This window comes from Aphidius gifuensis, linkage group LG5 (assembly GCF_014905175.1).
Source record: "Aphidius gifuensis isolate YNYX2018 linkage group LG5, ASM1490517v1, whole genome shotgun sequence".
In the NCBI taxonomy this organism is placed as follows: Eukaryota; Metazoa; Arthropoda; class Insecta; order Hymenoptera; family Braconidae; genus Aphidius; species Aphidius gifuensis.
The window spans coordinates 19,136,920-19,163,473 of record NC_057792.1 but is presented as its reverse complement, the minus strand read 5'-3'; the positions used below and the strand labels follow the sequence as shown (position 1 = coordinate 19,163,473).

Sequence of the window (26,554 nt, the reverse complement as noted above, 5' to 3'; positions counted from 1 at the left end):
ACCCCTGGTGTCTCTCCCATCGCAGACAATCATGAGACATATCACGACTTCATCGATGATGTTGTCGCACGTTATACTACTTTAAAAATAATTTAATTTTATACATATCAAGTTTGATATATAACCATCAATTTACAATAAATCACAAGAGATAACTCGATGAATCGATCAGTCAAATGATATTACAACAATGACATTTATAAATGTCATTTGCAATAAAAAAACAAAATGATATTATTTTTTTGGCTCTTTTAAATTTATAACGATATATAGGTATATAAATAAATATTGATAACAATCATTTATATAAATCAATCATAAATAAAAATTCAATAAATCATATATTGAATATATAAATTATTTAATTTTTTTCATTGAATTTTTTGTTGAAAAAAAAAATATGAAAATTAAATCACATGTTTTATCTATTTTTATTATATTTAGAATTTTTTTTTTTTATGTTTTTTCATGATACAAAAATAGGCTACCTATATATATAAAAGAAACACATATTCCAGAGTGGTAGACAAGGGCCATAAAGTTTTATCGGTGGTAACGCCGCGTGCGCGCCAGATGACAGGCCGCACGCGGACACCAAGAAGACAAGAAATAAAAAAAATTAAATTAAATGAGATAAAGAAATAAATATATGTACGTATTTAAAAATATAAATTTTATAAAATTAATTTAAATAATAATAGATGAAAGATTGATAAAATATATTTTTCATGAAAAGGAAAAAAAGCAAATGCTTTTAATTTTAATTTTTAAACTTTGACATTATGTTTCCCGCCCTTTTTCACATGGTCGAGCTCTGCTTGATTTAATTAATGACCCGCCGAGTTTGATATGCCGCTACAAAGCCAAAGTATAAAGCTCAACCCATCATGCAAAAGTTTATTTTCGTCCAAGTCGTCTCGTCTATACAAAATTTTATTTTACTTTTTTTTTTTTTTTCATCATTTCTACTATACTACTCCTTGATCTTTCATCTAAAACTATTTTATAACCATGAACACAAATATATATTTCAAATTCATAAATTGCAAATGAAAAAAAATCAATTTATATCAAGGAATAAGCAAATCTTTGGTTTGTAATACACAATATTATTCTAGCCATCAAATAAAAGACAAATGATGGTAACAAACTTTAATATTATTTCAAAAAAAAAAAAAAAAATGAAAGAGAAGACTCTAGAGTATATCCAAGACAAAAAAACTAGCGATACATGGGAAGACAAGAAACATTGCGTGTGTGCCAATATATGCGAAAAAAAAATTTAAAAAAAAAACGGTTTGTCTCAGAGCAAGTCTCTCAACATAATCCTGGCGCGTCAAGTTATTTCGAACTTGACCCAGATTTTCATACCAACACGCAACACACACACATATATATTTATAGTATTCTCATCATAATGATATTTAATTTTCAAATATTGACACTTATTCTGAGAAATTTATATTGTGATATTTTAATTTTTTAAACTTGGGTTTATATCCCGAAGAAGTTTGTGTATATGAAAAAAATTTTTATTGGATTTTAGGGAAATAAGAGATATAAGTGTAGATTGAGCTTTGATGGGTGTTGATTTTTGATGCTTCCGGTTGTAAGCGGCAAGAGGCAATAGCAGCCAGTCGTTTCGTATTACCCATTTATATATATTGAGGGGATGTGAATGATACTTGCAAGACACCCGATCGATAATTAATGAGCAAGAGAGTTGAGAAGAAATAAGAGGGTAAAGAAAATTAAGTAAATTAAAAATAAGAAATGAAATTAGTGAGGAAGCTTTTTTTTTTTTGAAATCTCAGATGATATATATAGAATTTTTTTTTTTAATTTATATTTACAAGAGGGGGTTGTGTATGAAGATGCAGAAATATTAATAGAGCGGGGAATATATAAATTTTGTGTTCAGTTATATTTGGTTGGATTTTGTGTTTGATGATGAGAAGAGATTTTTATTTTGTTGTAAAATTACTCTTGCAAGATGTAGTGAAGATATATAACTATATATATTTGAGGGTAAAAAATACAAAGAGTTAAAATTTTTTAGAGATATTAAAAGGAGACAATATTCTGGTGGTTTGCTAATGGGGTTTTAATGACGGCCAGCTGTCTGTCCGTCACAGCATTTTCATTTTAATTTCTTTTGAAAACTCGGTATTTTTGTATTTATTTATCACATCTTGATTCAGTATCTTGTTTTTTATTTTATTATTTTCTTTTTAGTATTTAAATTTTATTTTTTTTTGGGGATTATTAATACTGCTCTGTTTGAGTCAACTTTTACTCCAAAATTTAACCAAGTTTTGTTAATCAGTTTTATTTATTTATTTATATATATGCTTTTTTTTTTTGACTTGTCACTTGTTTTGTTTTATTTATTTATTTATTTTTTTATACATGACAATGTTGTACATGTGTATTTGTGCATGAATAATAACGGATTGTTGAGAGTGTTACTTAAATTATTGAGGCAATGTTAATGCTCCGTTTGAATTGATAATTTTTTATCTTAAATTATTATTTCAATTGTTTAATGAAATAAGTCTTAATAATTTGATGAATATTTTAACATGGATTCCTCATAAATATTAAAAATAAATTACATATTTAATCCATGTTTATATGAGAGAAAATAATTCGTTTTTGTTTTATTTTTTTTCTACATTTAAAAATGGGGAAATTTAACTATTTTTTTTTTTTTCATTAATTTTAAAATTGAATTTTATTATCTTAAAATAATTGTTGAGTTTTTATATTAGCTATTCAAATTAGCAATTTATCGTTTGCTAAGTACGTGAGTCAATACAACTTGCATTGACCTATTTTTGATTTCAATAATAAAATAAAAGAAATTTATAATCTTAATAATTTTTAAAATACGAATTTAATTACTCATTTATTTTCCATGTTACTTGTAAAAAATTAACCGTGAATAATTGAAAAGGTATATCCAAACTAATACATTTTAAAAACAAGCAAATTTTATAAAGTTATCTTAATCTTTGGAATGCATTTCCAGGAAGTACAGTCGAAACCGAGACATTGTAATCTCAAAAATCCCAAGGGCTTTTTCTCAATTTTCTTTTTTTCTTTCACTATATTATTTTTGTTATTTTATTTTATATATTTTCTTTCTCCGTCTTTGGGTTCTACCAAGTGATACGACACAAACCATAAGAATCAAAAGAAAATAAAATAAGAAAAGAGACAGAAAGAAAAAACACGATGTTACAAGATGAATCACACACTGCTGGATTACGTGAATAATTTCATTTTTTTTTTTTTCTTTTTTCCTTTACGTTATTCTAACCTCCTACAAATACGAAACACATTTATATACAATTTCATCGAGAAATCCATCAAGATGGTTGACATACGACATACGACTGTATAACCAATGAGTCCACAATGAAATCGTCAAATTAAAATAGTCAATCTTAGATGCTTTGCCAAATTTTTTAGCACTATATATATATTTGTCTACTCTTGTGTCTGCGTATCAAGAATAATCAAGACTCAACCGGATGGCAACAGCTGAAAAAACACGCGATATAAAAAACATTGATTTCAATTTTTTTTTCTTCATCTTTACCATCACCATCATTATCATCATCATCATCATCATGTGGACATAATAAAAACAAATTTTTTAAAATATTTTTAATTAAAGAAAATAAAAATTTTCCAAGATAATAAAATATAAAAACTTCCGGATGTTTGGATGCACATATTAGAAAAAATAATTCTCAGAAAATTTGGCAATTGAAAAATGCCGAAGAAAATTTAAAATAAGTATATATATATATATATACTGTCTATGTATTTTATTTTTTTATTCAACATTTTATTGTATGGGTCGTAAAATATTTAGAAGGTCGTATTGATATTTGTGAGGTCCCCGTAGCGACTCCTAAGATACGCGGTACATGAGAGCAAGAGAGAAAGAGAAAAAAAATACCAATAGATTTTGGTAATCCGTGCTAAATCGGTTCCGAGGATCTTACAAGATGGAAAATTCAACAGCCCCTTGCTGGCATATAGATCTCTCTAAAAAGTATACGACACAGTATAAACTACCTAAAAACCATCTGCCGGCCACATGATTGGATGTCTTTGTCATATTTTTTTATTTCTTTTTTATTTTATTTCTTTATATTGTTCCTCTTTTCCGACAATCTTGTACAGCGTATTTTAAATTAATTCTTTTGGCGGAAAAAAAATATATACTTCGCTTTTATTACACTATAATCGATGATAGAAAAAAAAAATTACACATTGATTCTGTTCGATTACAAATAATTATTTGTGTAAAAATATGAACAAAGCTTTTTTCACCTTTTTTTTTTTTTGAAGACAAGAAAGTTTATATAATTGTCTATATATTTTTACGAATTTAGAGGAGACGAAAAAAAAAATGGGAGGAAAATGAAACGGTGATAATTTTTGTTAGTGATGTTAAAACGAAAGCTATTAAATTCATAGGGGAAAGTTTTCATACCTGAAGACAATTTAGATATAAGACCTTTTGAAAAATAAAGAAAATGGAAAAATAAAAAATGTGTTAAGAAAGTTTGTATGAGTTGAAAGATGAGCAAGGTCATGGGTTTGAAAGACGCGTGGCTCAAAGTCAGTCGTAATCCCTTGTCAGTCAGGTCGCGTGTTTGCCCTTGAGACCCAAATTCGTACTGTTTTTATTTTTTTTTCTTTTTTCTCGCACTTTATTTTTCAAATGGCTCGAAAGAAATCCAAAAATATCCTATTACCGAAAAGTCAAAATATAGTTTTATCGGTTACAGAGGTAAAAGCTCAAATTTTTACCGCAAAATATTGTCGATTATGAAATTTTGTGCTGCGAAAAAATGAATTGTTACCCTCGGGGTGTGGATGAACAGTTGTAATAGCGATATTTTTAACTGTATTCATTGACCCGGTCAAGTATATAACAGCGAAAGTTTAGCCTCAGTGTCAAACAACCGTATCTTTCGCTGAAATACCCAAATTCTTTTGTCATCAACTCCATGCAGTTTCTGCAGCTACCAAGGGTTGCAGGCTCACAGCTTTCTAACATTTCGAATTATTTTTTATACCAACATGTTATTTAATGTAATGGATTGATAAATTATTTTACAACGAATTTCTAATTGATGATACTAATTAAACTCTAGTTTTGACCTATCGAAACTCCCAAATTTTGAAGCAGATTAGAAAGAAGTTTTTCAAAACGAAGCACGCTGACACGTTTCTATTATCGAATTTATGGATTTATCATTTGCCAACTACATTGCAACATTGTTTTTTGTTCATCACGCAAAATTATTTTTATAATTTTTTAAATCATAAAATTTATAGTCAAAATTTTAAATAAATTTTTGAAAAATTAAATATAATACCGGTTATTTGAATACTATATAAATTTAAAATGAAAAAATAAAAAAAATTGAATTTGTAAAGATTAAAATAAGAAAAAATTGATCAAAAAAATTGAAGTGGAATTTTTTATAATATCCACTTGAAAAAATGGCAAAAAATAAAAAATGATTTTTTTTTATATTAAAAACCACTAAAAAATTGGAACTTGATGATTCAAAATGAAAATAAAAAAAATAAAAATGGGTTAAAAAAAAAAAAAAACAGTAGCAGGAACCCGCAGCACGACGCCTTGCTACCCTGGCGTGTCCCAAGGCCGGTGACTCTTGAAGTCGATCGCGTGTGTCTTCGGCGGTAACAGCAGAGATTCATTCGGGAGCCCAGCAACCAGTGGCCACTATGCGTCCTCCATTTGAATGAATAATCGGGCGCCCAAAAACTCTTTTTTGTATTATTTTTTTTTCTCAATTTTTTACTTGGGAATTTTCAAATAGACACACACAGATAAATTGGAGATTGATCCTTACGAGTTTGTAGCAAAATTACGCCCCCATATGAGCGTTTATTTTAAATATTAATTTAATGATATAGGGTCGAAGGTAGCAGACCACTTGGTCACGAGAGATATAACCAACAACCAAGTTACGTTGCTAAAAAAATGGAGGGAAAGATGTATATATTCAATTTTGAATTCTCAAGTCTTGTGAATTCTTATTTCCTTATATACACAATATTTCGTGGAAGGACGAGTCTAGCTCAACTAGCCTCAAGGACCTCTGTAACTACACATATCATTATTCGTTCAATATATAATGAAGAATATATTATTCTCAGGACGATTCACCACTCAAACCATGGGAAAGACATTCTAAATGCAATTTCAATTTTTTTTTTTCTATTCTTCAACGAATTATTTTCTATAACTCGTTAGTAATTATACATTTTGCAATTGTCTGTTTATCTATTTGTTTTTTGATAGCGGGATAAAATTTTTCAGTCATTTTGAGGCATTATGAGGCGTTTTCAGTCATTATGAAGGATTTTTAATTATAAATTAATCTAACGAGCATTACTGAGCATTGAAAACTAATACTTAGTCATTTTTTTCATACCTTATTGATTTTTTAATTTTGGAAAATGGAAAAAAATAAAATTCATATTTTTATTGTTGGTATAATATGGATGTATTATAATAAAAAAATTTGTCAGACAGATATTCGACAAACGCAATAAACAGATGAACGATAGTGTTTTGAATAATAAATATTGGGATGTAAATCCATTTGGTCAGAAATAACGTCGAACATAAATCAGCGAGTCCATCCATTTGTGCCTCGTCGTTTCATCCGTTTTTATTTCATTTTTATTTTGATTTATTATTTATTTATTTATTGTCCATCTTTATCTCTCTCTCTCTCTCTTTTTCATATATTCATTATTTTTATTATTATTTTTCATTTCATTCAAATACACATCGAGGGATCATGTCGTAAACTCGTCAATTTTAAAAAGTGCAAAATAGCGCGGTATATTTAAAAAGATGCCAGTTTTAAAAATAAAATTTAATGTATAATATCAAATCGATATTATCGATCAGTTTAAATATTTTTTTTTTATTAGTTAAATTCTTTGGATCGTATTACAGACATTGATGGCTAATTAATCCAAATTATCTTACCCAAAATAAAAAAAAAATAAAATATCCAAAACATACACAGCAGCCCTTTTTATATCCCATGAGATTTCAAGAATTTTCGCAATCACGCGATCCAAAAATATTATCATTATTATTCGTGGTAAAGAATAAAAAAAAATTCTATGTTAAAATTTTTATATATAATATATATTTTAATCCTTAAAAAAGAAAAAAAATTTATCTCTTATTTTAAATTTTCAATATTATTTTAGTTTATATTTATTTTGATTGTTGTTTTATTTGATTATTTTTATATATTTTTTTTTCCTTTACTTTGGGTTTGTTGAATTAAATATGACAGATGATGAGTGATGAACGGAAGCGTGTGTGTATTTATTGCATTAATATGACAAAGACAAAATACTAAAAAGAAAAACAAAAAGAAAAAGGGAAAAGTAAGCTATGGTCGCCAAGATGCTAAATGCGCATGACATATAAAATTGACTTTAGAGACTTGATAATTTACTCAAAAAAAGAGTCCAGAATATATACTTTATTTTTGAAAATTAAAAACACGTCAAGCAGCATGTAATATCAAAAACAAGGGGTGCAGCAAAAACGCTGCACATTCAAACAAATTTTGTGCGCGTTGCTGTGCATTCAAAACAAGGCGCCTTGTATACACACACACACACACAAAAATGCAGCATACAAATATGCATTTAAATATGTTATATTACATTGAAAAAATAAAGAAAAAAAATAAAAATGCATTCACGCTTAGTGTACAACGTGAATGCTGGATAATTGTCCGAGACGTTCGACGAATTTATGATCGGCTATTAATCACCAATGGAAATCGATTAACGTTACTTTACCGCAACATTTATATACATGTACAAATATAAATATATATCACTATACTAACATGTAACATCATTTAACACGGTAGCAATCTATGTCGTGAATTTAACATGTAAAACAGCTAAATCCTCTAAATCTCATCATGAAAAATATCCAAAAAAATTACATTCAATACTAATTTTTTTATCAACAATTATATTTAATAATAAAAAAAAATATATTTATATATATTTTGAAATTTTGATGTTTTATTTTCAGTTTGTTCATTGTGAATATAGTCAAGGCGAGAAGTGAATCGAATTTTCAATTAAAGCCAAAAGCCCGGCGTGACACAATAGACCTTCATTATGATGCTTTAATTTTTATTACCACATCGAGTTTACATGTGTTATAATATATATATATTATCAAGAGTTGAATATACATGTCCATTGAATTTTTAACTTTATATATATATTCGTTTTTATATATTTTAAATCATATCAAAAGTACCGCCCGACTTTTCTAACCCCTTGACCTCGAATAAAAATATATCGCTTTTATTATTATATCGTATAAAACATGAGGTAAAAAAATATAAATAAAATATATAATATAGAGTTTTTATTGGGTGGTCGGTTGTCCCAAAGTGGGTCTATTCGAGTTTTGAGTGTTGTGTATATGCGTGTTTGTTATAGTGTATTAGTCTCTCCTTGCAATGCGGTTGCTTTGAAAATCCGTCGTCCGTGTCAAACACAGCTTCTTTTTTTTTTTTTTTTTTTCATTCTATTTTTCTTTTAGCCACTATATAGCACTGTTTGCATACTTACAACGATGAAATGCATTGGCCCTTTTTTTTTGAGACCTACCGCATTGGTTATACATTTGAAAAATAAAAACATCATGATGATTGCGCGTCATCGTCATCCAAAACAAACTCAATGAAAAAAAATATAATTTATATAAAATATTATTATTAGGATAGATTATTTATTTTCAATTTTTTTTTTTTTTTTTTCGTGTAGTTGCGGGCGATGACGCGTCGTCAATCTTGGAAACGGGATACTTGGGGGTAAACAGTGGGCTTCCTCATCGGCCACAGACTTAAGGTCTGGAGGTGAAGAAGGAGGAGGTCGGCAGTGTCAGCACGCGACTTCATGTGCTTGCGTGTTTTTTTTTACAATTTTTTTTTTTACATACATTTGTCCTCACATACATCTTTTTCATGATGCATTTTATTTTTTAGCTCAAGAAAATTGCAATTATTTAATAAATTGCCAAAGGGGTGAATTAATTTGATCAAAAATGAAAATATAAATATATAAAAAATTCTTGTTAAGTAAAGTATATTTATATTTTATTTTTTATTTAATAAACAATCTGTGCATAGGTGTATTTTGTAGATATATTTTTACGTATTCATTTGATTAATATTGTAAGACAAATCGATGCGTCTTGAAAATAATATCAAACATCCAACGACAATGACTTTTATGGTTTCAGTTGCAAAAATATATATTATTTTTTCATATAGAAACCCCTTTGCCTGCATATTATCCGATACCAATAATGCGGTTAATCAAATTATACTCTTCTTATTCTTTTTCTTTATTTTTTTTAAATTTTTTTCTTATACCCCTATCACCACCCTCTATTTGTAATGTATTCAGTGGTGATTTTGCATCAACTTGTATTACTGAATTTAAACCACAAAACAATATTAAATTATTAACCCCAAGTTATTAAATATATATTTTAAAATATATTTATTATTTAAGAAAAAAAATATACATTTATGCAATATGCAGATAAAAACAATAACTAATAATAATGATTATATTTTTATTTTAAAAATTGCATTTGTTAAATGATTAAAAATAGTCGTAAATTATTTTATTGACTTAGTTAAAATATTTTAATTATTAAAACAAAAGTTGCTGAATTATAAATAATCATAGTTTTGATGAAAATTAAATGTAAAAAAAATCTAAACAATATTTAAAAAAAAAGAAACAATGAAAAAAAAAAAAAGAAAATTTCATTTATTCTTTTTTAAATATTTAAATAAAAATCTGAATATTATATTATAAATGCACCTGCAATAACACACACATACACAAACACACTTCGTTCTGCATATTAAAAAAAAATTAAAATACAAAAAAAATATGGTTATTCTCATCAAACCTGCTATTACATTAATTGTCCAAAAAATTGAGGTAAAAATGAGAGAATTAAATTGGGTAGAGCAGCTGAAGTTAAAGAGCGAAATGATATTTTTTTATTTTAAAAAATAAAAAAATATATAAATGCAAAAAAATTATTTTTAAAATATTAAAAATATTTATAAATTTATTTTTTTTATACACAAACTTTGTTGATTATTCAGACAGGTAAAAAAAAAAATATATCGTATCAGTAAATTCGACTGAATTTAAAATAAATTTATATTTTAATAATAAAAATATTTAATTATTATTATTTAATAATTTTAATTGTAAAAATAAAAAATAAAAAAAAAGACAAATAATAAAAAAAAAGAGGGGAGGGGGGGTGATGAGTTGGAGCAATGTATGGCCAAAAGAATTCGGCTATTAAAAACTTTGAAGCCTCAAGCGTCAATAAAATTTGTCTGGACCCATGTTGTCTGTGAGTATATATATGTATTAGCCATTGCAGTTAAAATACATGATTTTAAATGCGAAAATTTTACAGGTGTTGAGAAAAGAATAAACGGTTAACACACCACAAAGAAAAAAAAATAATAAAAAAAAAAAAAAAACTAAAGATTATATTTTTTTTTTCATTTGAAGAGAAAAAAAAAATATAATATATAAATAAAAAATTAATCAAAACGGAAATTGCAAATTTTCCAAGATAAAAAAATGTAAATTTATTAAAAATAAATAAAGTATATTATATATGGTATATAAATTTTAATGACTGACACTTGAACATTAATTTAATGAAATTTAGACGACAGGTTTTTCAAGGAATATAACATTCACATCAGAATTATTGTAATGATATATACAAATGTTGTATTACTTTATACGTGTAGCGTTTTTTAATTTATTTATTTTATTTATTTATCTTTTACAAAGTAGTCACGTGATATTCATAGAGAAAGGCAATGGTAAGTACATGGAGGATGAGACATACCCAAACGCTGTCTATCTCAAAATACGAGACGCTTTTACGAGCAAATGTCTGTGTGCAAAAAAAAAAAAATTATTTTTACGTTAATTTGTCTTTGTTTTTTTATTATTTAAGTTGTTTTTTGTTTTAATTTTTTTGTGTTATTCGGTTGTAATATAGCTACTGAAAGTTTTAAGTGAAATTAATTTGAAATATTTCATTCAAATTGTTTTTATTTTTCAGAATTTTATAATAATTATTGTCCTTTTTTCTCTTTTTTTTATTTTGGTAGAGTGATACTTGTTGGGGGATTTATTTATGAGTGCAAATTTCATCTACATTGAGATAAAAGTGTCGTTAGAGAATTTTAAAATTTAATTTCAATTTTATATTTTGACGCATCGAGTAATTATCAAAAGCAATTAAAAGATATATGAATAAAAACAAAAAATAAATTGAAAATCGAAAAAAAAATAATTTTATGGACGAGAGCATAATCCGCGGGGGTTGGAAGACTTGCTCCCACTACTCGCCTTCGATCCGCCTACTCGCGCATCCCTCGTTTCTTCTCGTGGTTCTTTTCGCGCATGCCGACGTTTTTAATATAAATTTTTTTTAATTTTTAAATTAATTTTGTTAATTATCAGTTTGTCATATTAACCTCAAACAACTTTATAAATATTTAACTCTATAATTTCAATTATATAGAAAAAAAAAATTTTAAAAAAATCTATTTTACTCCACAAACTCAATTGCATAAACTAGACACTATTAAATTACTCAAAAAAATTAAAAAAAAAATCTGTCAGTAACTCGTTTTCAACTGAATATATGTACACTTTTTCTAAATCATTATTTAATTTTTTTTTCCCATTTGTATATTCTCAAACTTTAATGTTAATTTTACACAGTCACTCATTGCTTTATCTATGTTCTAAAATTTTTTTTTCTATTTTTCTTTTCAATATAATTTTTGCATCAGTATCATGTTTGTTGCCCTGTAAATTTATAACTTGTAATTTTTATTATATTTTATATTTTTTTTTCAAGTGTATTATCTCTATAGTTGCATTGCATTTCTACAGTCATAATCCCCTTCCGGAACGTCAGTTTAAAAAGAAAAAAAAAAATTATAAAATGCTGAAGTACACACGGCACCAACAACAACAACAGTCATTAAATTAATAATTTGTGGTTGGCAGCGCCATTGTAAAATCCGATGCAATCATTATAATATTCTGAATTTTATTATCAGCTTACTATGGCATATGCTAATTTACTGCTAATTGTATTTCAACCAATGACAATGATGTCTCTGTATTATAGAAATGTAATTCGTCTTGTATATTCTGCATATATATATTTCATTTTTTTTTTTATATAAATCTATCTTGTTGTTTGTCACAAAACCATCTAAAGCATTATCATTTACATCATATTATCATTATTTTTCATTGGCTATATATACATTGTACTTGACTCTTGTATATGTATATATTTTCTTTAGAATATTACTAGAAATACCATGGTCAGTTTGTGGCACGCGATATTCTTGGGATACGCGCGATGGAAGTCACATCGTGAAAAAATAATAAAACAGTATTTAGTTGAACTCTTAAGAATGAAAAAAAATAAAATGTATATTTTTAAAATAAATAGACAAAAAAAATAGAAAAAATCAATGAAATATTAATTTAAAAAACCATAAATTAATTCATCATTTTTTTATTTTTTTTTTTAAATTAAAATTTAGCAACAATAGTTAAAAATAAAAAGACATGATTGTTATGAAAATTGGAGTATTAACCACCACTCAAGTAAATAAATAAACAAATTAATAAAAAAAATAATAAATATAATTAAAATGTTGGTAACGAATTATTTCTCTGCTTTTTTTTTTTTTTTCTAATTTTTTTGTATAAAATAAAGAGTAGATAATTAGACGAGAATTACATTGAATTTCTTGGAAAATTAATAAACAATTAATTAATATTTAACAACAATATAAACCTTAATTTCATATAGTTACTTTCAAGTTTCAAAATTGTCAATTTAATATTTCTTTGAAATATTTTAACTGTGAATTTATAATTTTCAAAACAAAAAAAAAACTAATAATCAAATAAATTTACAAATAGAAATAGCAAAAATAAAATCAAACAGATTTTAATATTTCAAATGAATATTTAAATAAAATTATGTTTATTATATCATAACTGTTTTATAAATTTTACAAACTTTTATCATTTTTTTCTTCACAATGAAAAAGTATATATAATTTTTAATCTAACAATTATTCATAAATATAAATATAAATTTTTTTTTGACATTAAAATGTAAAGTATATACCATAAGAAAGAAAAAAAGAAAAATTATAATAAAAATTGAGATACATATAATAAAAAAATGAATAAATTTATATCTTAAAAGGATTGAGGTATTCAGGTTACGACATAAAAAGTGGATAATAATTCGTTTAAACATTTAGTAGTTTGAAACTTGATGGTTGGTATATAGAATGCATTAATATAGTCACGGAATAGAAACCTTGGGGGCTTACATTAAGCACTGATCGTAAAAATAATAATTGCACCAATTGCCACAAAACGTTATCTAGACAGTACACAATCTGGGGATAATGATACGTGAATGTTTAAATCCGTTACAAGACACTGTTGACGTGCTTGAATTTTTCTCTCTTATAATAATGGATAAATCAAAAAGAAAATATTTAATAATAATTTGCATATATACAAAAAAACCAACGACCAATAATTATTTCTTCATTTGAAAAAAAAAAAATCTAATATACTTTCAAAACTATTATTTATTTTATTTCAACAATTGTAAATAATATTTTTAAAATCCATTAGGTTAAAAGGCTTTTATATTTAATTTTTTGTCTTTTAAATTATGAAAAAATTAAATATATAAATTGGCGAATCATGTGATCACGTAATGCACCAAGTGTTTAACAGGAACCATCAGATTTTACTCAATATTGCGTCAAAAATATGCAGGGCTTTGATCATATGGCTTTTATATATTTTTTTTTTTTTCCAAACAAATAAAATAAAATCAAACGTGATTTTACAAAGACAGGTAAATAACTGATGACCCTTTTTCATCTTCTTCTTTTTCTTTAATGTGTATAATATACAAATACCAATTTACAAACACATACACACATTTTTATTCATGATTTAAATAATATATGTGTAAATGTATGTATAAAAGTTGATAAGTCAACAACGCCCTCGAGTTTGGTACGTTCATGAAGAAAAATAAAAAATATATTTTAAAAATTGAGTATATATATTTCTTTAGTTTTGTTTGCACGACTTTGAAGAAACCCGTTTTGTCTCTTTCAATTTGAAAAAAAATAATATATTTATATGTATTCTTGTACTTGTTTTATATATCTCCCGTCAGCCTTGTACCAAAGTCAAATCGTTTACTTAGGATTGCAATGATGAAAAGGGACCAAAAGTTTAAATTAAATATATATTTTATTATAAAAATCAAAGAAAAAATAATTTTTTTTTTTTTTTAATTCCATTAGCTCTTTATTTATATTAATTCTTAAATTTTTTTTTATTGATAAATGCCTTCACTCAGTTAAAGATTAGTCATCATCACAGTTTTCTTGGAAAATTTAAGATTAATATTTAATACACAAATGAAAATTTCAAGCTAAAAGAATTATTTATCATTTGATGAATAAATTTTATTTTCTAAAAATTTATTAAACAATGAAAAATAATAAAATAAATATATAAAAGATGCGGACAAAGTAAAATGGGCTGTACATAGTGAATTAAGGGGACGAAGAAAAATATAAAGAAAACTGATTAAAAGATTTAGCCAGGTAATCCTATCTCCTACTGTGTAATCCTTCACAAAAATTTTTTTTGATGTTATTATAATATGCCCGTTGGATTTTGCAATAAGTTAAAAAGTCGATATTATTTTTATTTTTCTATCTCTCTAAAAATCTTCAGCACAAATGGACAAATAAATTGAAAAAATTTTGTGTAAATTCGAAAAAACTTATTTCTACAGCTCATCCAGGTACGTAACAGGTAAAAAAAGAAAAAATTATTATGAATGATCTATAGGCAGTGTGTGAGCTCAGCAACACTTGCTCCAAAATCTTTGATGACAAAAAAAATAAAAAATAAAATATCTGGCTCGTGCCTTTGGTCTATTACCTGGCAGTTTTCTATCGATTAGAAAATTACCTATGGAAACGCATTACCCCCACTTTTATACTACTACATTTTTGAATAAATCTTTTGTTGTCTTTTTTTTCATCTTTCAACAGCAAGAGCATCACCAGGTGTGCCTCTTTCTTCTTCATTTATATTGACTTTGGCACGTCAAATTTAATTAAATTATAATAAAACTATTCACAATTTAAATAATAATAATAATAATAATAATGATAAATAAACAATCATTGTTGAGAAATTTTTTAAATTAACAAAAATCGATAAAAAAAAAACACAATTTTTTCTGTAAATTGCAATATGAGGTTTTTTTTAAAAAAAAAAATTTTTATTACGATAAATATAACCATGGATACCAATGTAAGTGAGTACATAAGTAAAGGGTAAAAAAAAAAAAAAAATTAATATACAGCGAAGAATATAAAAATGGGCGTGATCATGAAGCCAGTTTGTCGTTGAGTTTAACCAATCACAAGGTAAGCTTGTTTTTTCTTTTAATTTTTTTATAAAAATCCCCACTTTGTATAAACTCGCGGCGATATTGCCATCGTGATCCCCCACCCTGGCAACCTATCACGATCAAGTCGAGGGGGAAATATTGCGCAAACTCGCTATCAAAAATCAACCCAACTAATTTTTCAAATTATATCATTAAACTCTTATCAAAATAAAAAAATTAACCCCTTTCATTATAAATTGATAAAAAATTTAAATTTAAATTTTTCTGCAAGAATAAAACTTCTATTATCAAGAACTTTTTGTCTTATAAATAGAAAAAATTTTTTTCAGTGTAGCAAATATGAATTTTATTTAAAAAAAAAAATAACAAGTACATTGGCATTCACACCTATGCTTGACTCAATAATTCAAGACAGCATGTCACATGTCAATTATGAGCACGCAATGGCTCCCAACAACAATACTCTCTCATTTTTGTTGTATTAAAAATAATAATAATTTATTATATAAAACAAACGAGATTAAGAGGGAAAAAAAGAAGAGTATATAATTTAATATTTTTATTGTCTGATAAGATTCTATGTAGTCTGTAATTACCACAATGGAATGAAATTTTTGTTGAAATTATTATGGTTTTTTTTTTTTTTTTTTATTAAATAATAGTGAGTGTCAATATAATAATTTTAAGTGATTCAAGATTCAATACAATGCTGATTGTTAAGCATCAGATAGGGTATGAATTAGATTTATTGAGGTTTTAAATGACATGATGTGATGTGGATATAATATACTAGCTGAATTCAATGATGAGATTGTGATATGATAGAAAGAAATGTAAATGATTAAATCATTATAACAAAGAGGATTAAATAAATGAAAATGAATATAAAATAAAATAAAAATAAGAAAATCGATAAATAATGAATAAGAGATAAATAAAATAAAAAATTAAAAAAAAAGAATTAGATATACAGACGCACAATTGAAATGATGATCAAAGAGAAAACTAATATGAAATATAAAAAAAAAATAGAAAAAAAAAATAATAAAATAAATAAAGAAAAATTCAAAGAGATGAGAAAGGCACAGACGCATCCTTGAAATGATGATGTGTTCACTCTCGCCAACAAAATTACCTTCCAAAATCTAATTATGAAATTTTTATAGGGCAATCGTAAAAACGCCCGAAATAATGTTTCTCAAACTCCTCCCAAAAACAAAAAAAATAAAATAAAAAAACCCTTTCAAAAATTCCGAACGATATTTATTATATAAAATATTCAAAAAAAATAAAATAACGCATAAAAAAAATAAAAAAGATAAGATAAAAAAAAAAAAAAAATTTATACAGGTATATTCTATTGGGGTTATTGATCATAAAGAAACAAAATTTGGTTTTTTGTTTGGGTTATTTTAGAGGGTTGTCATTGTTGTCAAATGGAATAAAATTTAAATTAATTTGTCGTAGAAATTTGGAGTAAAAAAAATTTTATAATCAAAAAGTTCAATAAAATTTTTTGCTTGTAACAAAATAAATTAAAAATATACAAAATATTCTGTATATTATTGGAGTAATTTAATAAACCCCAAATTAAAATTAACTAAATTATAGAAAATCAAAAATTTTACCAAAAAAAATTAAACAAAAACCAAATTTCAAAAAAAAAAAAAAAAAAAAGAATAATCATAAAATAGAAAATATTTTTAATAAATGTATAAAATTATTTTCTAATAAATTTTAAAATGACAATTTGAATAAAGATAAAATTTTATTGGGTTTTTTTTTTTTTTTTTCATTTTTCTTTAATATATAAAAATAAATGACAAAAATAAAAATTGTTATTTGTGTTAGGTTGGGTTATTTTACAGGGTTGTCATTGTTGTCAAATGGAATAAAATTTAAATTAATTTATCGTTAAAAATTGGAGTAAAAAAAAATTGAATAACCAAAAAGTTTAATGTAACAAAAAAAATCAAAAATATACAAAATATTTTGTATTATTGGAGTAACTAAATAAACCCCTCATTAAATTTTAAAAAATCACCAAAAAAATTGACTAAAAATCCAAATTCAAAGAAAAAAAAAAAACGAATAATAATAAAATAAAATAGAAAATATTTTTAATAAAAATAATATAAAATAATTTTCTAATAAATTTTAAAACGACAATTTGAATAAAGATAAAATCTATTGAATTTGTTTTTTTTTTTTTTATTTTTCTGTAATATATAAAAATAAATTACAAATAAAATCTTATCAATTTTATATTTCTATTTATAAATAATTCTATTTTAGTTATTCTTATCTATATTATCTATTATTTGGTTTTTTTTTTTTTTAATTTCAAAATGATTATATATAAAAAAAGAAATAAAATAAATTATAAAACAACAAACTCACCAGACTACTGTCAGATGCATGTCCATGATGTTCAGTTGGTATATTTGGTATTGTAACACCACCACCACCACCATTACCATTAGCACCAACAACAACTGGAGTTGACATATCAGAATACTCATCACCCGTCTCCATCGCGTACGATGGCAACGGTTCTCTGTTCTTAACCCGAATTTTGAATGATTTTATCCGCAATAAGCGGTTCAAAGTTCTCAACTAAAAAATCACACACATAAACACTTGTACATCCACATACACATACAACACGTGTAAGTCGTTGTTGTTAATTTTTTTTTTTTTTCAATTTCGTTTACTCACTTTGTGTTTTTATTATTATTATTATTACTATTATTTTCACGTCACATGGGCTAGTCTTTTTTTTTTTTTAGGTTAGCTTGCGTGTGTGTGTTTGTGGTTGATAAATTCCAACTTGATTATTGTCACGGAGAAGAAAAAAAAATATATCAAAAATATTAATAATTTATAAGAAACAAACAATACAATTGATGATAATTTAATCTTTGTCTTGATAAAATAAATAAACGCCAACAACAATGAGAAAAAAAAAAAAAAAATTAACAAAATTTCTGGTAATTTTAATGCCCGGTAAATGATAAATTATATTATTTAAAATAAATAAATTTCACTTGTGTCACTCACAAATATTATTTGAGTATAAATTTTTATATTATTTTTATTATATTCACTATTTTCCCGGTATTCACTTGTCCAACTCGAATTAATATTTTCGCGTTTTTAAATATTTACTCCAAAATTAAATAATAAAAAACAAAATACACAACAATAATGTAAATAATATTTATCAATAATTTATATTGTTATAAATTTTTTAAATGCAATTATTGTTGACAAAATGATTAATAATTAATTGAATTAATTTTTGGAGTAAAAATGAGAAAAAAAAATTGAATTAAATTGTAAAAAATTATCTTCAATATAATAAAATATATATTTTTTTTTTATATAATAATTTAAATAAAAAAAAAAAACACGTTTTGTCAATTTATAATGTTGTAAAAACAGAGGAGCAAATGAAACGCGCACACTCGTGTCTTATGGCGATCTGAATACTGTGACGATTGTCGAGTCTCACTCGGCTCCCCCACTCTGTTGTTTGTCGTTGAGCAAGTTTGTGTAGTGGGGGTGGAGCTTATACACAGGGTCGGAACAGCGCATGTATCTCTTTATTGTGATTGGAGCAATTCTTTGATCAAAACTAACGCGGTAACACCGTTTATATGTATAATCGAAAGAAAAATTATTGGCGGGGGAAATACGGGGCGCGGCTGATAAGACAATAAAATTTGCAAAGTAATAAAAAAAATTTTATACTAATAATTAACTATATCTATTTGAAAATAATATTTTTAAAAAATTATTAATTAAAAATTCAGAAAAATTTAACTTTTTTTTTTTTGTTTATTTAATTATTTAATTTATTTTTTTTTTGATAATTAATTTAAAAAAAAAAAACAATATTTAAAATTTAATTGTTGATAATAAATTAAATGTATAATTTTTTTTTTTTTTTTAAATATTTTTGTTTAATTTATTTTATCGTTAATAGAAAAAAAAAAAAAAAGTAAAAAATATAAATAAAAGTTTTTTATATATTTTTTTTTTGAATGAAAAACTTGATACGAAACAATGCTGTAAACCAGATGTCTATTCAAACGGTAGGACACACTGCGGGGTTCTCGTCTAATGAGAATTCAATATATAAAAAAAAAAAAAAAATTATCTCAGGAAATCCCGGATTAGTGGATTAGTTATCGAGATGATTCGAGATATCGACGAGAAAAAATACCTGGCCACATAAAAGACAAGAAAAAAAAAATTTTTTAATTTTCTAAATTATAAATTACATTCGCCCTCTGCAGGTAATTTTTGCTTAATTTTTTTTTTTTGCAAAAAGTAAATTTGCAGAGGATTTAAATTTAAATTTTCGATCTATCGAAAAGTATAATAATAAAAGATGATAAAAAATTATACTATAATTAATAATTAAACTTTAGGTGATATTTTTTTTTATTTTGTTGGTTTTTGTTGTAAATTTTTGAGATAAATTTTTAAAGTTTGATTGATGTCACACAAAAATGTCTCGAAATTCTAATCAAGTTGATGTTGAAAAAAATTATTACTCAATTTTTTAATAGACTCGATGATTTTTAATTTTATGTACTGGATTTTAAACAGTATAAAATTAAACTCGTTCAATATGTCGAAATGTTTATAGTACTTATTGTAAAATTACAGGTAATTTTAACTTTTAAGCTTTGGACATTGTATATTATTTATACACAGCTGTAATACAAGAAGAAAGATGCTGGAATATATATTGAAATGAAAAATGAATTGTTAAACATACACACACATGAGAGCGTGTGAAACTGTGAATTTTATGATTTAACAAACGTGATATTTAATTTAAATACATATACATAAAATACTCTTGTTTATGATAAATATTATAAAATTTTTTGTTCAGTAAAAATTATTTTTTTTTTGAACATATTTTTTATTTAAAAAAGTTCTTGAAAATAATTGTTAATAATGAAGAAAAAAGAAACAAAAAATTATAACCTGTGTTGATAAAAATTTATTATGCCTCAAGTATTTTATGTTTCAGGTAGGTCCTTTTTTTTTTTTTTTTATTTCAGATAATTTTTATATCTCTTCGAACAACAGACACCCTACTCGTAAATTTTACAATTATTTTCTAGAGATAAACTTTCGCAATCAAATAAAACCAAAAAAATATTATTAATTTTATTGAGATTATTATTTGTCTCTCTCAATATATAAATGGACAGAAAAAAAATTTTTAAATGCACGATGGCGAGTGTGATAACACTTGCAAAAATTAATAGAAAATTTTATCTAAACATATAGAGGATAGATATAGAGTTAGCACATGCATAGTGGTAAAACTAAACCGAATTTTATCTGGAATTATCTGCAAGCTTGAAATTCAAAAAAATAATTACACAAATATATATCATTTATTTGGAAGGGGATGACTCATCACTGAGGACAAATAATTTTTTCAATAAAAAATTCCAATTTTTGTGTAATTATTTTTCCAGCATCAAAATATAATAATCAAATATGTTTATTGTAAAAAAAAACAATGCAATTTCATTTATTTATCTATTCTCTTTCGGCTGAATATTATTTAGAAAGTATTAGAAATATTTTATTATTTTTTATTTGTATAGACAGTAACAACACAGTTACCAATTATTATACTTAATTACATTTATTATTTTAATCAATTTATTTATTTTCATTGTGCTTGTCATTATGTTTTAATTTTAATTTTTCCTCTTCTTATTTTCTAGTTTTATCAAGTGGTTATTACATGGTTTATGTTTAAATTTTTTATGCTTATTGCTTCCCAGTTAATTCACAGTTTTGTTGGTTCCACTTGTGATCCAATGATGTTACATAATGGTGCACAAGTGTCAAAGCCATTCTTTATATTGTTGCTGGATATGCCAAGCTGTATTTTTTACCATTTCTACTTCAATTATCATTGTTATTTTTTTTTTTATTAATGTATAATTCAGCAAATCTTTTTTTACTTCATTTGCATACATTGATTCATTGATAAAAAATCGAAAAAAGTGACTCGTAAATTTTTAAACAATTTTTATCTGACCATCCAACAGTTCTACAAGTCTAGATCAACTTGGAGTCTTGGACTTTTTTATTTCCATTTTAGTGGGTTGTTAGCAGCCTTTGAAACACTAAAAATAATTGTCACATTTACTATTCAATAAAAATAAAATCAATAGAAATTTATTATGAAATTTTTACATGAATTGTTTGGATATATTTCAATGTGAAAAAAAATCATCACCGATTATACCACTAAGTACCCAATATCGTCAATGTTATTTTTTATTTTATTTTATTTTTTTTGTACATAAAGCCATTGTTATAGACATGTATTAATTATCTTGTTTTTTCCCCTGATCACTTCTATGGCCACCTGGTACAATAAAAGAAGTTTCTCGGAAGGTCTAGTTTTTTTTTTTTTTTTTTTTTTTTTGTCTACCTATACACCTTATCCCATCTCATTTTAAACCGTTACACGATTTTTTTCATTTCTATTTTACTGCCAAATCTTTTTTTGCAAAATTCAATATCAAAGATTGATATTTATTTTATTATTTTTTTTCTATGAAATTTTGTTGATTTCTTTTATATTTTATTCCAACGCTTGAGGTGGTCTGATGGTCAGATAGACAATAACATTTTTCTAAACTAAATAAATTTTCACCCCCTGGGTGTGTATCTTTCCATCTAAGCTTTTGTGCATCAAAAAAAAATAAATCAATTATCAAAGATTGATTCATTTAATGCAAGGCTGATGGAAAAAATCATTATTTTTTTTTTGTTTTTCGCTTGTTAAATTCACCTATTTACAGATAATCTTGAGATGAAATTTTACCATCTCAAATGATCCTTGTTTTATCTAGTTTTTTGTTTGGTTGTTTTTTTTTTTTTTTTTTTTTTTAAATATCATCAATGTCAAGGGTTACCGTTCATCCAAAGTAGATTATTTAATTTTTAAAAGTAAAAATTTGAGTCTAAATGTCAACTCAACATTGACTAACAACAAGGCAAATAAAAATACTGCAAATTTTATATTGATAAATTTTATATTTCAATGAAAATAAATTATAATAATGATAATTATCATCATCAAATTGATTGATAATTCATAATTTATTATTTACTCAAAATATATTTACTTTTTATTTATAAATTTATCTTCTGCACTTGTCAAATCGCACGAGTTAATTCAAAATCCATATTGTCGATAGATAAATAATGAAAACATGAATTTGGCCATCAAGATCATTCGTATATTAACAAAATTTCATCTACAAAATTATGTATTAAAAACCACCACCGTTGGATCAGGGCTTCACCCAAGACGAGACTGCAGTGGATCACATGTGGATCATGTGGATCATCATGCAATTTTATTTTATTTTAATGAAAAATCATTATCATTACATAGATTGATTTTTTTTAATTTATTTTTCATTAAAACTTCTTATTTATAAATGTAAATTCACTTGACACTGTAGTCTGACCATCAAACCACCAGAATAAAAATTCATAAATATTATTTTAATACACCTTGAGTATATTAAATTTCAACAGAAAAGTAATTATTAAAATTGTACATCATTTTATATTTTTCAATACTTTTTAAATAGATAAATTAAATAAAAAAAAAAACAGGATGTTTGACGAGGCCGCACCTAAAGTCCGCTATATATATAATAATTCGAAAAAATTTCTTATAACTACATTTATCGTTGGCACCTTCTTCGATTGACAATTCTCATGCCTTCACACATAGTGTGACAAAAAAGCGAGGGGTTTTTTTTATTTTTAAATATATTAAACACGTAGTACATTTACTAAGTTTTTATATAGCACAAGTTTATTATGCTGCTTATAATATTTTATATTCACAAGTATATTTAGTTGTCGTTATCGTCATCTCGTTGAATATCATCAAATATTTATTCAAGAATATTGATATATCTTTGCTATTTTTATGAATAATTATTATACACACAAGTATAGTTAAAAAAAAAAATTATTTCTTTATTTTTTTATGACGAAATAAATTAAATAATAAATGAATAACCCCTTGGATTGTCCAGAAAGGCTTATTTTTATATTATTCATTGGTCAATTCAACGGTTTTTCCACTAATTTGTTTGTCACACTCACTGTCCATTATTGTGTAAATCATTTACAAGCAGATTGTCACGCACAACATACAATACAATTTAATATGTGTATATATATATATATATATTTTTTTCATTTTTTTTTGTCATCTCTCACTCAGTACAGTTGCAAAACACCCCATCGTTAGCGCGCCGAATCAACCGGAAATTCCAGCTTTCGGTGCTTCCTCATTCAGCCGAGATAAAACTTTTCTCATGTTAGATAATAGGATGCAATTTCATTGTCACCTCGGTATAGATGTGTTGATTGTCATGAAAATATCGAACAACGAGTCATCGAAGGGTTCTTTTTTTTATTTTATTTATCCCGTGTGGATATTTATTTATTATTCAATACAATATTTACTGTAATTAGTGATTCATATTATTATTTTAAACAGCTGTTGTTTTTTTTTTTTTTATTTAAAACTCAAAATAGCATCGCGTCAGATAAGCACATCCGAATTTAACACAGTCAAATTTTACACATTAATTAAACATATAAAAAATCAACACATTAAATATTTACACTATTAAAGAATTTTTAACACGTGAAATGCCTTCACGAAATTTTGAAACAAATCTAATATTATAGCCAATTTATAATGACAAACAAAGTTTTGCGAAATCGTTATTGGCACTCATACGGAGAAATTTACGGGAAATACGGGGACATTTACGGGTTTCACACACGATGTAATCAGTCCTACACATACAACGGTGGCTATGTTTACCGTAAATTTTCTCGTAAGCTGTATAAATGTCCCCGTAAATTCCCCCGTATTGAGTGCCAATAGCGTTACCGTTTTTTTTTTTGATTAAATAATTAGCTTAAGCTTACCTATTTTAGCTGAATTTTAACTTAATAATTGTTCAATTTGTGTTTCATAATAATCATGAACATGATATGCTGCGCGTCTTAAATAAGAGATATCATATTCATCTTTAGATTTGATACAAATTGTCATTGTATGAGTATTATTTTCTCCATTATTTGTTGTTATAAGTCTTGATGAACGATTATATGATGATGATAATTCTAATTTATAATAATTATCCTCGTTGTTATAAAATTGTTTTTTAATTTTGAGATCAACAAATCTCAAATTTTCTTCAAATAGTGTTACTGAATTATCTACATTAAAAAAAAAATAATAATTTAAAACTAATTAGTTTTAAATTATTATTTTTTTTTTAATTATAGGCTTATAAGCTATTGAAAAATTAAAATCAATTTTGTTTTTTTATTAATTGAATAAACGTATATTTTGCTCACCCATTTTACAAATTGAGAAAAATTATTCGTCACAAATATCAACAAAAATTTAATTTTATCAGCTCTTATTGAGGAAAAATATGATTCACGTATTTTTTATAATTAATTCAAGTCTATATTTTATAAACGATAAATATATTTCTTGTTTTTGAACTATCACAAAACTTTGATAAACTATTTAAATTTTTATGATTAATTTTATATGGTAATTAGAATCTTCAATTAACGACTGCTATCAAGAAATGCTTGTAAAAGAATGAATAAATTTTTCACAATGTGTTAAAATAAATTTTTCAAAATTTTTTTCTATTGTTATTCATTTCAGCACAAATGATAAATCAAAATAAATAAAATTTAACATTTATTTTTCAATTTATAATAACTTACAATTACTATAATACCTTTCACCAAAATTTTATCTAAAATTTATTAAATCATCACATCATGTAAGTTGGCATGACTTTTCATCCTAGCAATATTTTTTTTTTTAATTGTCCTTATTTGACAAACAAAAAAATACCAAGGAATCCATTTACCCATCATTAATTTCAGATGAAAATAATGAAAAATAAAGGGGGAATGTTTATATTTTATTTAAAAAAAAAAAAAAGTATTTACAAGTAAGGGATAGGAGTTTTGTGGGTGATGAAAAAGAAGTTAGTTTAGTTGAAAAAATTCAACACAAACTGGTGAGTTAGATGTCGCCACTACAAGGTAAAATTGCTTTTTCTCAAGATTAATGACTTTACCCATCATTATCGGTATTTTTATAATTACATATACTCTGATCGATGATTGGTTTTTTTTTTTACTTTATTTTTGCAATTAAATTTCATCATTCAAATATTTTTATATTGAATTTTTTTTTGTCGAATATTCAATCAATTGAATCATTATAAATTCATTTATAATTTTTAATCAGCATGGATAATTTTATTCGTTAGTTTTGTCGACTCATAAAATTTTTAAACATGTATTTTGTTGTTTTTTTTTTTTTAAATAAACGAGACCAATTTTTTAATAATGTTAGATTATTTTTTTGAGCAAGATTGATTATTCGACGTTTATTTGTCCCATAATTCGTTATGGTGAATTTTCGTATTCAACCGTGGGAATATTAATGACATGAATATTGTCAGGCTCACTATGATAATGTTGGGTTTATTTTGAATTTTGGATATTTAAATGAAGGGTGAATGGTAATTATTGTTTTTATTAAAATGTTATTCAATTGCTGGAACAGCATTTTAGACGAAACAAAAAAATATATAAATGAAAATATTTAAAAGTTAATGAACATTGTCTGCAAGCCAAGACAAAATATGAAAATTAAATTATAATATTGAAAATTAATTGCTATAATGTTGGCTAAAAATTAAAAAAAAAATTAAAAAATTATTAAATTGAAAAAAA

At 24.8% G+C, this 26,554-nt stretch overlaps 1 protein-coding gene across 1 annotated transcript in view; it reads right to left on the bottom strand.

The window, feature by feature from the left end:
* Positions 1–18,552, bottom strand: part of LOC122858266 (protein dead ringer) — a 64,094-nt gene extending 45,542 nt beyond the window's left edge. Inside the window, exon 1 of the mRNA XM_044161044.1 lies at positions 18,086–18,552. Within this exon, the coding sequence (XP_044016979.1) occupies positions 18,086–18,220 (135 nt within the window). The 5' untranslated portion in view covers positions 18,221–18,552. The remainder of the gene's footprint in view (positions 1–18,085) is intronic.
* Positions 18,553–26,554: the final 8,002 nt, after the last annotated feature.